Source organism: Eupeodes corollae, chromosome 3 (assembly GCF_945859685.1).
Source record: "Eupeodes corollae chromosome 3, idEupCoro1.1, whole genome shotgun sequence".
NCBI classification, from domain to species: Eukaryota; Metazoa; Arthropoda; class Insecta; order Diptera; family Syrphidae; genus Eupeodes; species Eupeodes corollae.
This window is the reverse complement of record NC_079149.1, coordinates 98786425-98800778: the sequence shown is the minus strand read 5'-3', so window position 1 is coordinate 98800778 and position 14354 is coordinate 98786425. Positions and strand designations below refer to the sequence as shown.

The window sequence follows — 14354 nt, the reverse complement described above, 5'->3', positions numbered from 1 at the left end:
TGAATAGACGACTTGGAAATAAAAAATCTGGAGTCGTGAATATTCTGGGGCCCACTGGAGGGACTTACAGTTCTATATTTTCAGCACATTAGCAAATTTCAATTTTTATTCAAAATGGACTCTTAGGTGTATACATGGTTTTTTATAGTTTTAAAGTGAAAATGCACGACTTACTACCGCAATTGTAAAAGTGACACGTTGTTATTGATTTCTACTTTATTTCCTATCACTGACAAAAGTAGCTGGGGGTTTTTTTAGACGTGTAGTTTTTTAATATTGCAATGGTTTTTTCGGAGTTAGTTTGTTTGACAGCTGTCACTTGATTTACGTCCAGTGTGGTTTCTTATTTTAGACTTACTCCTTAAGAGTGGTTGGAAATCGTGCAAATTTATTACCAAAATAATGCTTCGGTTCGAGCAAGCATCAATTTATTGAAGAAATCTTTTAGTGAGCACATTATCTCACTTCTTGGGCATGTGGTGGGCGTGGCCTCCAAGTTAATACCAGCTGGACTGTTTTTTGTGGGTCACGTTAAGACGCTTGTCTACGCAAATAAGTACGAGACAAAGGACGCCTTTGAAAAGATTACTCAGCACGTTATTGCTGACATACATGTGGCCCAAATTGCTGCAAAAAGTTGTCAAAATTGGCCCTCTTGACCATTTTCCCAAGTCATTAAAAAAAAAAATGGTTAAACCTCATGAGTTTTATTTCTTCTTGAAATTCAAACTTCTCATCATGATTCAAATCACTGAAATACCGACAGACAGAGACGAATCAGAATTACTAAATGTCACTTTTATAAGTACAGAAGTATGGTAATTATTTTTTGCCCAACATTTTTGGCCATGGAGGAAATTATGTCATTTAAGTATACGCTTAAAATAAAGGCGTCTGAAATATTTTTAACTCAACTGTTATGCCTACACTCCATTTGATAGATAACTTGAGAATTTGATGCTGATACCAGCATAAAATTCAGCATCAGATTGTCGTTGTCGAAGCGGAGCAGAGCGGAGGTGGTAAAAGTAAGCCTATTAGACGAGACGAGAAAGGAGATATACGACATCGCCGGTACACATTATCAAGTCCCTTAAATCGGAATTGAAAGATAAATCAAAATGTCGTCGTTTGTATCTCTATACTTCTATGGTAGATATACGAAGCGTAGGTTCCTTTACGAGTATAAGGTCTCCCATAACTTCTCCCCCATATCATTGGCTAGGTTATAGATATGGCTGTCTGTGATCCGGGTTGATGTCGTTTTCATGCTACCGCACCTGCAATATTGTGTATGATGATGGCACAATGTCGATGTCATCGTTGTATATTCGTAGTCGTCTTCCTCATCATAGTCATAGTCGAGTCGTATCCAAAAGATAAAATATATATTATACTCAACTCACCTCTACCTATTCTTTTCGTCTCCATTGAATGGTTACTTTTTTTGGCTTGTGCTTTTGGTCTATTGACTGAACATGAGAAGGTGGGTAGGTAACGGAACCTGTGCAGAATACCATCTTCATACTTATTACACCCTGGTCCTTGTCCTTGTCCCTTACTCGTAAAAGTATTTTGGGATGGTTTTATCTACCTAATTTTATTCTTCTTCATATCTATCTTCATCGTACTTCAGTCAGTCAGTCGTCTTCTTCGTTAAATAGTCTAAGATGGCAGATGGATACTGGTGTGGTGGAGGGATACTGGATGGTGGGTGATGCGGTTGAAATTACGTGTCTAACGAAATCAATCAGAAATGTCAAATAATCGATTATGAATGGACATCCAGGATCACCATCATCTCATCATCTTTATCGTCATAGTTCGTCTTCATCTCTTTATTTTTTTTATTTTTTCATAAAACCTACCAATATACCTTTCTTTACTTTCGCTCTTGTCCGTTATCCTTCTTTATCGCAAGGGATTTTCTTCTCAAGACTGTCATTTAATCGATTTTTCGATTTACAAGGATAATACTTTCGTATCACCTACACGTAACCTTGTTATAAATACCTACATATATATATTTGTATGTGTGTGGGTGTGTTTGTAGGGAAAGCTTCCTTTCGACACATACATATATATTTATATAATATTCAACGTTTTGGTTTTTTGATTATCCTTTTTTTCGGTGTGGTAATTATGTGCCCTTAGGAGCATTTGAAAAAGGATCTTCTCCATAGGTAGGTACATTTATAAGCTTTTCGCCTTTCAAATTGTTCATCCCTCTTTACTCAATTATTATGGCACGGGATGAGTTTGTATTATTTAGGGCAAAAAACAACAAAAAGGCAAACAAATAAAGGAAACAATGTGAAAAAAAGGACGAAATACCATCAGGGGACTTAAGGAGAGCGACCATCATCATTGCAAAAGAATATCGTGTTGCAGTAATTGCGGATAAAAATTAGATTTTTCATTTGACATTCGGCTTTGGCATCTCAGTAGGTTAGAGGTTTAAGTGTACCTTGGGTTTTGTTGTAATTTTGGGAATTGGATAAACTACATTAAATTTGTCACAGGCCTTGAGGTAGATTTAATGAACGATGCGATAGAAGGAAGAAGGAATAAACTTTAGTTTAAGTTGCAGTGATTTCTTTTGAGTATAAAAAGCTTTAGAAGACGGTCTAGTCTGGTACCGAAGTATACTAGTGAAACTTTGTGGTCTTATATGAATTCTTCAAACTGAACCACCCAACAACTGTAAGCACAAGGTCTGTCATTTATCGCTTTCTATTTTTAAATTAAAAAAAAAAACAATGGAAAATTTAGTACCCGTGGCATGATTGTTAGTGAGTAGGACTTTCATTCCAGAGATCTTGAGTTCAACTCCTTCTTTTGCCACTCTAAATAAACTCTAGGTTCCCTATGTTCCTGAATTTATGGCCAACCAATTGTTAATTAACTCAATTTTTTAAAAGTCCCTTTATTTGATGTTCTTATCTGAAAAAGTAACTCTATTTGAAGTCGATAACTTAACTGGTTCTTGAGGTATGACCGATGACAAAAGGAATCCCAAACGTAATCGAACCAAGTCAGTGGATAATATTGATGAAAAAGGTCATCAATATCATGTGAAAATCATTAATTTTAGTCCTGTGAATCTTAGATGCATAAAAAAGGAACAACAGTTCGCCAATATAATGAAAGTTTTAACTGACGAATCTTGTCCATCATTCATCAATTTGTTTCATCAATATGATGAAAAAAATTTCCCTAACATTTTGATTATATTGTTCATAAATATAATGAACATTTTTTATACAAATTTTCTTAACACATTGATGAATTTTCAGTTTTATGAAATATTCATGAATACTATGAAAAATCTTCTTCAATATAATAATTAAATTATTAATATTGATGATTGCACTCGTCAATATGATAATAAGTTCAACGATATGATGCAATTTTTGTTCAGTGAACTTTTCTTTTATAAAATGAACAACAGTTCGCCAATATAATGAAAGTTTTAATTGACGAATCTTGTCCACCATTCATCAATTTGTTTCATCAATATGATGAAAAAAATGTCCCTTAAATTTGTTAATATATTGATTACAGCGTAATGAACGTTTTGTATGGAAATTTTCTTACCACATTGAGGAATTTTCAGTTTTATGAAATATTCATCAATACGATGAAAAAATGTCTTCAATATAACAATTTAACTATTAATATTGATGATTTCACTCGTCAATATGATAATAAATTCAACCATATGATGCAAAATCTTCTAAATTATGTTACTTAGATTCTTCATTAGTATGAAATAAGTTCCTCAATATGATGATTTAATTGAAATTTCCTCAGTATGATGATTAATTTAGAAATGAAATATGATGCGTTTCAAAATAGCATTCATGTATATGATGAATATGTTCGTCAATATGACAATCTAAATAAAATAAAATAAGTATTTTCATAAATAAAATACAAGTATTTCCAAGATGTATACTAAATTATTATGAAGTTTTTCAGAAATATAATAATTGATTTCATCAATATGACGAATGTTAAACAAACTCATAAATATAACAAATTTATTCATCAATGTTAGAAGACTTATGTTATTTAATGATTTGTATGAATGTTGATTTCATTAACAAATTAAATGCGAGTCTTAAATATTATGATTAATTTCATCACTATGAAGAATTTCATAATATTGAAGAAATCATTCATCAATATGGTGATTGCAGTCGTCATGGTGATGCAAATTCATCAGAAACTTGGGTTCATCATGTACATGAAAAATTTTGATAAACTGATGAAATTTCCCTTTAAGACATTTGTATGGATTTTTTTTTTAAAGTTGATGAAGCGTGATTCTTCATATTGATGAACGGGTCGTCAGACAAAACTTTTTAGTCATCCAATTTATTTATCAAAAAGATGAAAAATATATCGCTATGATGGTTTTTAGTTAATGAACGCCTTTCATCAATATGATGTATGTTATTTTTTTAGTGTTCTAAGAACCTTTGATTTTTATTCTGGGACCTTCAAACTTAGAGAAATTTCGAAAGAGAAATGTCAAACCTTTTACTAAAGGTATTGACAGCTAAACGTCATTTCAGTGGTAACTTTTACAATACTTCTGAAAACATACCGAATTAAAAGTATGATCAAACTATAAAATTATTGTCAGTAAAGGTCCCAACTCTGAACAAGATCAAATAAAAAAGAGCTTTAAATTCATATATGAATGTGACGCCCTTCAAAACATAAGAGTATAGGAACAAAATTATGAACACAAATAAAAACCAGAGACATATAGAGAAGAAATGTTATATCCTGAAAGAAAAAACATCCAAAAAATAAACCAAAATTTAAAATGATCCTTAATTCGGTTGCTTGGAAAACTTCGTCCAGCACAAAAAAATTGCGAAATCTCATTTGAAATTTTACCCGCAACAAATACCTAAGGAACGACATGCATAAAATATTACTTCTATACTCCTTATAAACCTACGAGTATATCTTACCTAACCAAAGCCGCATTGCTACCGCCTAAATCCTTTTTTCCTGATGATGAAATTCAAAATACTCCTGAAAAAAACCACTTTTATGTGAGGAATTTTGTGGAAAAATCTTAATTTATATCATGGTTCTTAAACGGGACTGCCTGCCGCCGCCGCGCCGTTGTCGGTCGAAACCCCAAAAATCGAGTGTGAGAAATTTCGGCTGGAAAAATGATGAATATTCAATTTCTCTTGTAGTCTTTGAGGATTTTGGCTTGTTTTTTTCTTTGACAAGTTGAATTTTTGACTGTGCCTCGCCTTCCAATGCCTTAAATGGTCCTTTTTTTTACTAAGAAACGTCTAGCACTTAGGATTCTCAAGATTCGCATTTTCCGCAGTCTAGCATTAAAAACTTTATACCCTCTTTGTTTTGCATCAAAGGACGAACAAACCATAAGAAAAGGACTAAAAACGAAAGAAAAAAAAACACAATGCAAAAAGAAGCGAATCAAGTGAAATGATTTGAAGCCATTTAAAGGCTTTCATTTCACTCTCGTCATTTTCATCTTCATCTTCATCATTCCGCATATCAGACTTCACTCTTGAAAGACTCAGGACGAAGAATTAAATTCTCTAAGGATATTGGTTCTAGGTATTTTCTTCTTGTTCGCGCGATTTTGCAGCAAGCTTAAGGATAAGGAATTTATAGCGTAGCATCTTTTTCTTCAAGTTCAATTTTGCGCGCCCCCTATACTCAACACACCACAACAACCCAAACCCACCAACCAACAACGACATCATCGATGATGGAGGCAGCCAAGTAAACGTGTTTATCCTTTTTCTTTATTTTTTGTTTGTGTATATCCTTTTTATTTATTTTACTTTTTCTTCTTTTATCCATTAGCTTGTTAGCAAGATGATTGTTGTATAGATGAAGGATACAACTGGTTGTAGTTGCTTTTGTGCAGCAAAGAATTTTGCGTCTGCGAAGCTATTTTAATATCAATCAATTCAAGCGAGTAAAACGATTGAAGCAGATGATTAGAACACAGCCGTCTGGTTTGACTGACCGACTACGCGACGCGAAAACGGTGATGGAAGCAAGGACTCGTTGACAGATTGCTATTCTATACTATTGAACAGACTTTTGTTTTGTTGCAGTATTTTGAAATAATAAAAGCCTTATTAAACGTAGAAATCATTGTACTCCCTTTAAAAAATATAAAAAATACCTTTGCGTTGGGCGCCACTTTAAATAGAAATATATTTTGCTTTGAAGTCCTTGAGAACCGATATATGATTCATTAATAAAACCCTGAACCTAAAAATATAAATAAACTTTCCTAAATTAATTTATTTTGATCTATAGTTCAAAAACCCTAAAGTAAAATCCTTGATATCAAAAACCAACATTTCTAAGGCAAAGAAAACCTAAGAACAACCAAACTAGTATGTATCCGAAAATCAAATATTTAGACAATTTTAAAACCTTAACATAATGTCGAGAACTCTCTTATTGAAAATACGCGCATTTGGTATAGATAAATCCCTTCATTGTTGCCTTAGAAATTACTTTTATAATAAAATCTGGTGTGCCTCAGGGGTCCGTTTTGTCTCCAACACTCTTCCTTATTTTTATAAATGATCTATTGTCAGAGACGTTTACCTCACTTTATTGTTTTGCGGATGACAGTGCTCTTAGCTTTTGGTATTTTAGTTGGGGAATCATGTATAGAATACTTTCTGGTGTCGCAAAAAGCCAAAAAACGTACTTGAGTCTTTTGGATAAAATTGAAAAAAAGCTCTTAAAATACCATCGTTTTCTCACTGATACATTTGTTATTCTTCAACACCACTGCCGCAAGGCCTATCGCTTCTTTCAAAACCAATACTATAGTGAACTCACCAGCTGCATTCTTCCCATCAGGGAATTCAACCGCAAACCCCTTGAGGTAATTTTTTTAGCCGTACTACACGAATGTGCAATGTTTTGGATCAACTCATTGCAACGTGCATCGGTATTTCCTTTCTTATCGCGTTTTCCTTTCCAAATTGCTCACACAGTGTATAATCATTATCAGGGTATTCATAATCTGTTGAGTGCGCTTTCAATATAAAATTAAGGGAAGCCCAAAACCGCACAAAAGTTTGAAATCTCTAATTACTTTAAAACTTAGTATTGGAAAATTTCAAAAGCAAAAAAACACCATAATACCAAAACAAACACCTTCTCAAAAACACAAAATCCCGAAGTATAAAAACCCTAATTTTCCAAATTCCAAAATTGAAAAAATTGGAAAGAGTAGCACATCAGCAGAAACCAATTCCCTTATAGTTCAATACTTCGTCTGACATTTGACGTTTATCTTTCACTCCCATTGGATGTGTCAATGTCATTCATCTCTATTGCGATTCTCATTACCATTTCTACATTTCTAACCTCATTGACCATAAATCCATTATCTCAAAACAACACACACATAATTTCAAAAAATCCATCAATTCATTTTCGAATTTGCTTTTATTCTTGCAGGTGTTTCCGCAGAACTTTATTATGTCCGCGATGGCCAGATAAACGATTATGCGCTGAATTTTGCAGTTCCTGTTCCATCGAATGTCAAAGAAATATCATTTACATGGCAAAGTTTGGCCGGCCGCCCATTGCCCTACAGCATCAACATAGTCACATCTGAGCCAGCAGTTTTGCCACGGCCCACCCTCAATATATCGCGCATTGGCGAAATTCCAGTGGAGCCCCTTACCTATTCGATTGGTATGAAATGCTCGGGTATAAGGGAAGCTGAAGTGGAAGTCACAATTGCCATTGAAATTATCCTGGACCGAGCGACGAACAACGTCACCGAATTGGTTTTCCGCCGGAAGAAAATCTGTTTGGCCGGCAATCAAGATGACGACAATGACGCAACTGCTAGCGGCGGTGATGGTGGTCGTGGTGGAGGTGGTGGTGGAACTGGAACTGGTGCTGGTGCTGGTTCGGCTGTTGGTGATGGCTCGTTGTTTGCCACATCCTCGGAAGATCCACTATTCAAGGAAACTCTGGCGCCACCGCCTCACAATGGCCTTATTACTCTGATAATCGGTGGTATTTTGGCTCTTGTCCTAGTGGCCACTCTGATTCTCATCGCGTACTGCGCCAAAGGACCGACCAAGCGGCAGAACCATCATGGCGTGCATTTGATTAAAACCTCGAGCTTTCAGCGACTGCCAACGATTTCCTCGACAGCGCACAATTCGATTTATGTGTGTCCGTCGACGATAACGCCGACATATGCCACACTGACGCGGCCATTTCGGGAATACGAGCAGGAGCCGGAGGAGTTCAATAGGCGACTCAGTGAACTCACCGTGCAGAAGTGCCGGGTGCGTTTGTCTAGTTTGCTGCTAGAGGGAGCCTACGGCCGCGTCTACAAGGGAACCTACAACGACTGCCAGGACGTTTTGGTGAAGACGGTTGCCCAACATGCCAGTCAAATGCAAGTGTCACTGCTGCTGCAGGAAGGCCTCATGCTCTACGGTGCCTCACACCCTGGACTCTTGATGGTACTGGGTGTATCCATTGAGGATTACTCGACACCGTTCGTCCTCTATCCGGCTGCAAATAACACAAGGAATTTGAAGCTGTTCCTGCAGGAACCGATATACTCCCGTACGATTACCACCATTCAGACAGTGCTGATGTCATCGGAGCTCTCCAGTGCCATGGGCCATCTGCATACGCACGGAGTCATTCACAAGGACATTGCGGCCAGGAACTGTGTGTAAGTTTTAAAGGATAATGATTAGTTGTTTTGCGCATTCAGTATAAATAAGTCTAAGAGTGTGAGAGTGTGTTGTTGTTTGTTTCTCTTCCTTTCTTTATGTTTTCTTCTTTTGCCTGCCTAATCCTTATTTGGAAATCTCTTTCTCTTCACAGAATTGATGACCAGTTGAGGGTTAAACTGACAGACAGTTCACTGACGCGTGACCTTTTCCCCGGCGACTATCATTGTCTGGGCGATAGCGAGAATCGTCCTGTGAAATGGATGTCGCCCGAAGCCCTTGCAAAGAAACAATATTCAGAGGCAAGCGATGTCTGGTCGTTCGGCGTGCTAATGTGGGAGATGTGCACGTTTGCCAAACAACCATATGCCGAAGTCGATCCCTTCGAGATGGAACACTATTTAAAGGATGGATATCGATTGGCGCAGCCTTTCAATTGCCCAGATGAATTGTGAGTAATCGATGTTTAATATGAGTTTCTGTTTACTTATTTATCTATCTATATGAAAGTTTAGATACAATATCTATGAACTTTTTGTTACCTATGTATACATGTTATTTTATTGTGTGAGGTACGTGCAACGTGAAAATTGTTTTCAAAGAGGGGTGTTGTGGTTGAAGTTTGACAAAGCAATTTGGCATTGAGTAAATGCAGTTTTGAATAACAAGAACTTCGCCTCGTAGGGTTTAAAGTTTTCTAAGCTGAAAGTTTTCAATTGAAGTCAATTGTGGAGAAAAGAAAACAATCTCATGTGAGCACAGGTAGGAATTTTTTAGAAGTTCTTACACAGTTTTTATTTTTAAGAGACAAATTTGGTGCAAAAGGTCGTTTGTTACGTATGTGACACAATTTGATTTTTCATACATCAAGTTAATTAAGAAACTAATTTGCCCTAAAATTGAAATTTAATGGACAAAGAATAACTAGACATCATATCGTTCTGCGGTAATAAGAGGCCAGGACAAAAACACGAAGGCCAAATACTAAAAATCTACGTTGAATACTTTCTATTATTTCAATTTTCACGAATTCACTATAGAAGCATACAGAATTTATTAATAACATATGGATCACGGAACTCTCAGCAAAATCAGGAATCAGACAAAGTGAAGAATTGACGGGACCTACAGTTTTAAGCCGAATCCGTTCTGCTAATTTGTAAAGCACTTCTCATGACAAGAATAACTCTTTGTCAATTCTTTGCAAAAGGCAGTAACCGTTGACAAAACCTTAGAAGGCACAGGTAGGAATCGAACCCAAGACCTTTGGCATGACACTATGGGTGTTCTATTAGCATTTTTTATATAATTAAAGTCATCAGTAAACGTTAATTTTGAGCCAAGTACAATACCAAGGTCAGAAAAACTGGGTTTTCTTAAACGTGACGATTTCAAAAAATTGTTATAATAAACTATATTTCATTTGTCAATATTTAAAATCAATACTGCACCGTTATTAAAATTGATAAAGATCTTCTTATAGGTCCTTCCAATGCAAGACAATTGATTAAAAAATAAAACAAGAAGTATTGGACCAAGGTGACTCCCTTGAGGTACTCCAGAAAACTTTAATTGTATGCCTTTAATATTGGGAGGAGGTTAACATATAGAGTTTTGTAACTCTTTCAAAATAAAACTAAGTCGGTTTTGTGTGGATTGACACTTAGTCCGCACTGATCAGAACAAAGTATTAGTTTATCCAAGGGGTCTTGTAAGGGTTCTTTGAGGGTGTTAAGATGCTTTCCTGAAACCGTTTATAACAACGAGTCTAAGAGTGTGAGGGTGTGTTGCAATCACTCAAAAGCACTCCGCATCAATACTTGTTAGGATTGAATTCCAGAAGTGATTGAATAGAGTGCTGAATCTTCTAGCAGAATAATTTTCCAGTTTTAAGTTAATTATTTTGACCGACAGAATTATATAAATTAACTCCCCAAGCGAACACTCTACATTCAGAGATATCAGCGCAGATGTGCCCATCGGTTTTAGAGGCGCAACAGTCCTTTGCGAACTATTGCCTAGTGGCTTACAACTCTCAACCATTCCTGTGTGCGAGTAATGTTGTCAGGAATGGAGGGGACCTAGTGTTTATATGCCGAATCCGAACGGCTAATTTGAGAAAGCACTTTTTCATGACAAGAGTTAATCTTGGAGAATTTGTCAATTCCTCGTAAGAGGTAGAACCCGTGAAAAGACTTTAGATGGCATAGGCAGGGATCGAACCCTAGACCTCTGGCATGACAGTTCAACGCTTTAACCATCATTCCACGGGTACTACTAAAGATTTGCCTTAATAATAGATATTTTGAGACACAGGCAGAAATCTTGGATCTATACTTGCTCTAAATGGATATCAAGCAATGCTGAATAGACTTATGGGTCTTAAATCATTAGGGTTGACTTGCGAGCATTTTTCTGTTTTGGTTATGAATACAACTTTAACCTTTCTCCACGTCTAAAGAATATAACCCAGATAACTGAAGTTGAAAATGTGCTCAAGGATTGGTGCAATTATATCTGACGTTTTCAAGAGTTCAGCTGTTACCATCAGGTCCTGTAGATTTAAATGCTTCGAAGCTGTTGAGAGCCAGTTTTAGTTTGTCCTTTGTGATCAGACCATTTGGAAGTGAATATAATACAGCAGTTAATGAGCGTATTTGATTGTTACAAGTTACAGTTTGAAAGCTACCAGGAAAGTGAGTAAATAGCGATTCTTCACTTAAAATTGTCTAGGAGCTATTTGCATTGTTCAGACACCTTGGAATCGCTGGATTATAAAATAAATAAATAAATTGGGTGGCGCAACAGTATGTTGAGAAATAGGGCCTTGTGACTTACAACTTTCTACCATTCCTGTGTGCGATTACTGTTTTCAGGGATGGAAAAGACCTAAAGCTTTACGCCGGATCAAGTATGTAAGCCGGCCAATGCTTAAAACCCCATCCCGACTACCCACTATCAAGTACCGATGAGAACCAAAACTGTTTTACCTGCTTCACCCTATCAGTTCGGTCCCGTTCGGACACAGCCCTACTGAACCGAAGGAGCTCTGCTCCACCTTGTGCCATGACGTCCCGATTGTACAGGAGTCACCTATCCACGGTTCTTCGTCTGACGTGGTAGATTAGCGGAACTGCCAATCTATCCTGTATCAGACCGCATCTGTCTAAAAACAGGAATGCCTCTGATGGAATAAAGCCGCTCAAGCGTGCACTTTCAAAATACTAGTCGTTCGGATAGAACGCCCCAAAAATTAAATTGTTGGTCGAAGACATAGCTCTTGCAATGTGAACTCGAACGAGTTTTATCACGAAATTGTCAATTCTGTTGATTCGAGACCCGTTGTATAGGACCTCGTTAGAATAGTAATGCACATAAGAAGATTCGGCTGTTCGATATAAGCCGGTACAGCGTCGTAAACACTGCCGCTCGAACACCCGAAACTTCTCCATCTGGGAAGGGGCAGCGTTGAACCACACAGGACAACCATTAACGATCATTGGCCGTATGAGGGCCATGTAGCAAATTATCTTTACTCTGGGGTCAAGCCGACTGCTAAAAAACAGCCGTTTCGTCAGAGCGAAGGCTCCTCTGGCCCTGGTCAGAGCAGCATTTATATGTCTGTCGAAATATAAATACTGATCTAACCAGATACCGAGGTACTTCACTACACTTTTGCTCGCTAATGGCTGCCCGTGAAGATCAACGATGACCATCTTGCTCCAATTCTTGCACGTATCCCTCGTGGCCCTAGCCAAAGGAGTTTCAACCAAAATTGTCTCTGACTTCTGGACATTTATTTTCAGTTTCCAGTCGTCACAATATCGCTGAATCTTGTCGAAATCACGCTGCAAGAGAATTCTAATAACCTCAACCTTTCGGGCCGTTCTCGTCGGCGTACGCAATTGCCTTTGTAAGACTACCTATCAGATCGCTGGTGTAAATGCTGAAGAGAATCGGCGAATTCACCACTCCTTGTTGAAGACCATTTTTAATTGAGAATGTTGTGGTAGAAGTTACATTGCCACTTTTGACAACAAACTTTCTACCGTTAAGCATATCATAAAGTATATACAACAATGGCTTGCTTATGCCAAGCCTGCTCAGTTTTAGGTAAGGACCCTCTAACCATACGGTGTCAAAGGCCTTTTCCAAATCAACCAGAACAGCACCTGTGCATTGTTGTTTTGATTTATTCCATTGGATATCAGAAACGAGTTTAGATGCAGCATGAATTGTGTCATGACCCGCCTTGAACCCGAACTGTTTATCCGGAATAATTTTGTTGTCCGCAGCCCACTTAGTCAGAGCCCTATTAATGATCTTTTCGAAAACTTTGCTGATGCTCGGAAGAAGACTTATCGACCAAAGATTTGACGGGTTGGAGTTGTCCTTTTTCGGGAGAGGATGAACCACAGCGGTCTTCCAATTCACTGGATAATATGCATTATTGAGTGCATTATTGAAGAGCGTGGTGTAAATGTCAATTGCTTCCATCGGTAAATGTCTTAGTACAACGTTGGATATACCATCGACACCTGCTGACTTTTTATTTTTCATTGAATTGAAGATGAGCTGAAGCTCAACCTTCGTCACTAACAAGGGACTTGGTCCCATTTGCTCGACGATTATGGCATTTGCCAAGGAGTCGTCATTGAATCGCATAAAACCGCTGTTCTCAGATCGCCAATGTGTGATATCATTACGGAGGTAAAAGTGATTGCTAACATTCACCTTGTACACTTGCTGGAAAGCAGCTCCCACCGCCTCCACTTTTTCCTTCAGATCTTCAATTATGTAAAAGTCATCGTCAAAGATGGTTTCCTCTGGATCTATTTGCGCTGTCATGAGTACGTCTCTGTTCTCTTCAGTTCTTTGGAGTTTAAGACACGGAAGGTCATCGTTTTTTTTCCTGAATATCTTGTTGATTTTGGGGAACATACTAGGGTCACTCGAATTAACTGACCGGATCTTGCGGTCCCAGTACTTGTTAATTGATAGCCTGTCCAGTCCTACGCACTTACCATCACGCCACGGGTATTTTGTTAGCTTAAAAGTGATCAGTAAACGTTAAGTTTTAGCCTAGTACAACGCCAAAGTCAGACAAACTGAATTCTGTATTCAAACGTGACGATTTCAAAAAATTGTTATAATAAACTATATTTCATGTGTCAATATTTAAAATCGAACGATTTTAACTGCATCATTCTTAAGAATTGATTAAGATCTTCTTTTAGGGCCTTCCAATACTTAATGTTATTAATAATTCGAAGAATTTTAACATCATCTACATAAATTAGCGATTACAAATTATTTAAAACCGAAGACAAATGATTAATAAATAAAATAAAAAGTAATGGACCAAGGTGACTCCCTTGAGAGACTCCAAAGAACTTTAATTGAATACCTTTAACATAGGGAGGTTAACATATGGAGTTTTGTTTTATAGCTTCTTGAAATCAAAACTAAATCGGTTTGGTGTGGATTGACACTTAGTCCACTTCGATCAGAGCAAAGTATTAGTTTATCCAAGGGGTTTTTTAAGAGTTCTTAAAGGGTGCTAAGATGCTTTCCTGAAACCGCTTATAACAACGTCATCCTCTTATGCAA

At 37.1% G+C, this 14354-nt stretch overlaps 1 protein-coding gene across 1 annotated transcript in view; it reads left to right on the top strand.

The window, feature by feature from the left end:
- Positions 1–14354, top strand: part of LOC129948791 (tyrosine-protein kinase Drl) — a 401657-nt gene that overhangs the window by 386277 nt on the left and 1026 nt on the right. Inside the window, exons 2-3 of the mRNA XM_056059821.1 lie at positions 7498–8743; positions 8899–9195. Of these exons, the coding sequence (XP_055915796.1) occupies positions 7498–8743; positions 8899–9195 (1543 nt within the window). The remainder of the gene's footprint in view (positions 1–7497; positions 8744–8898; positions 9196–14354) is intronic.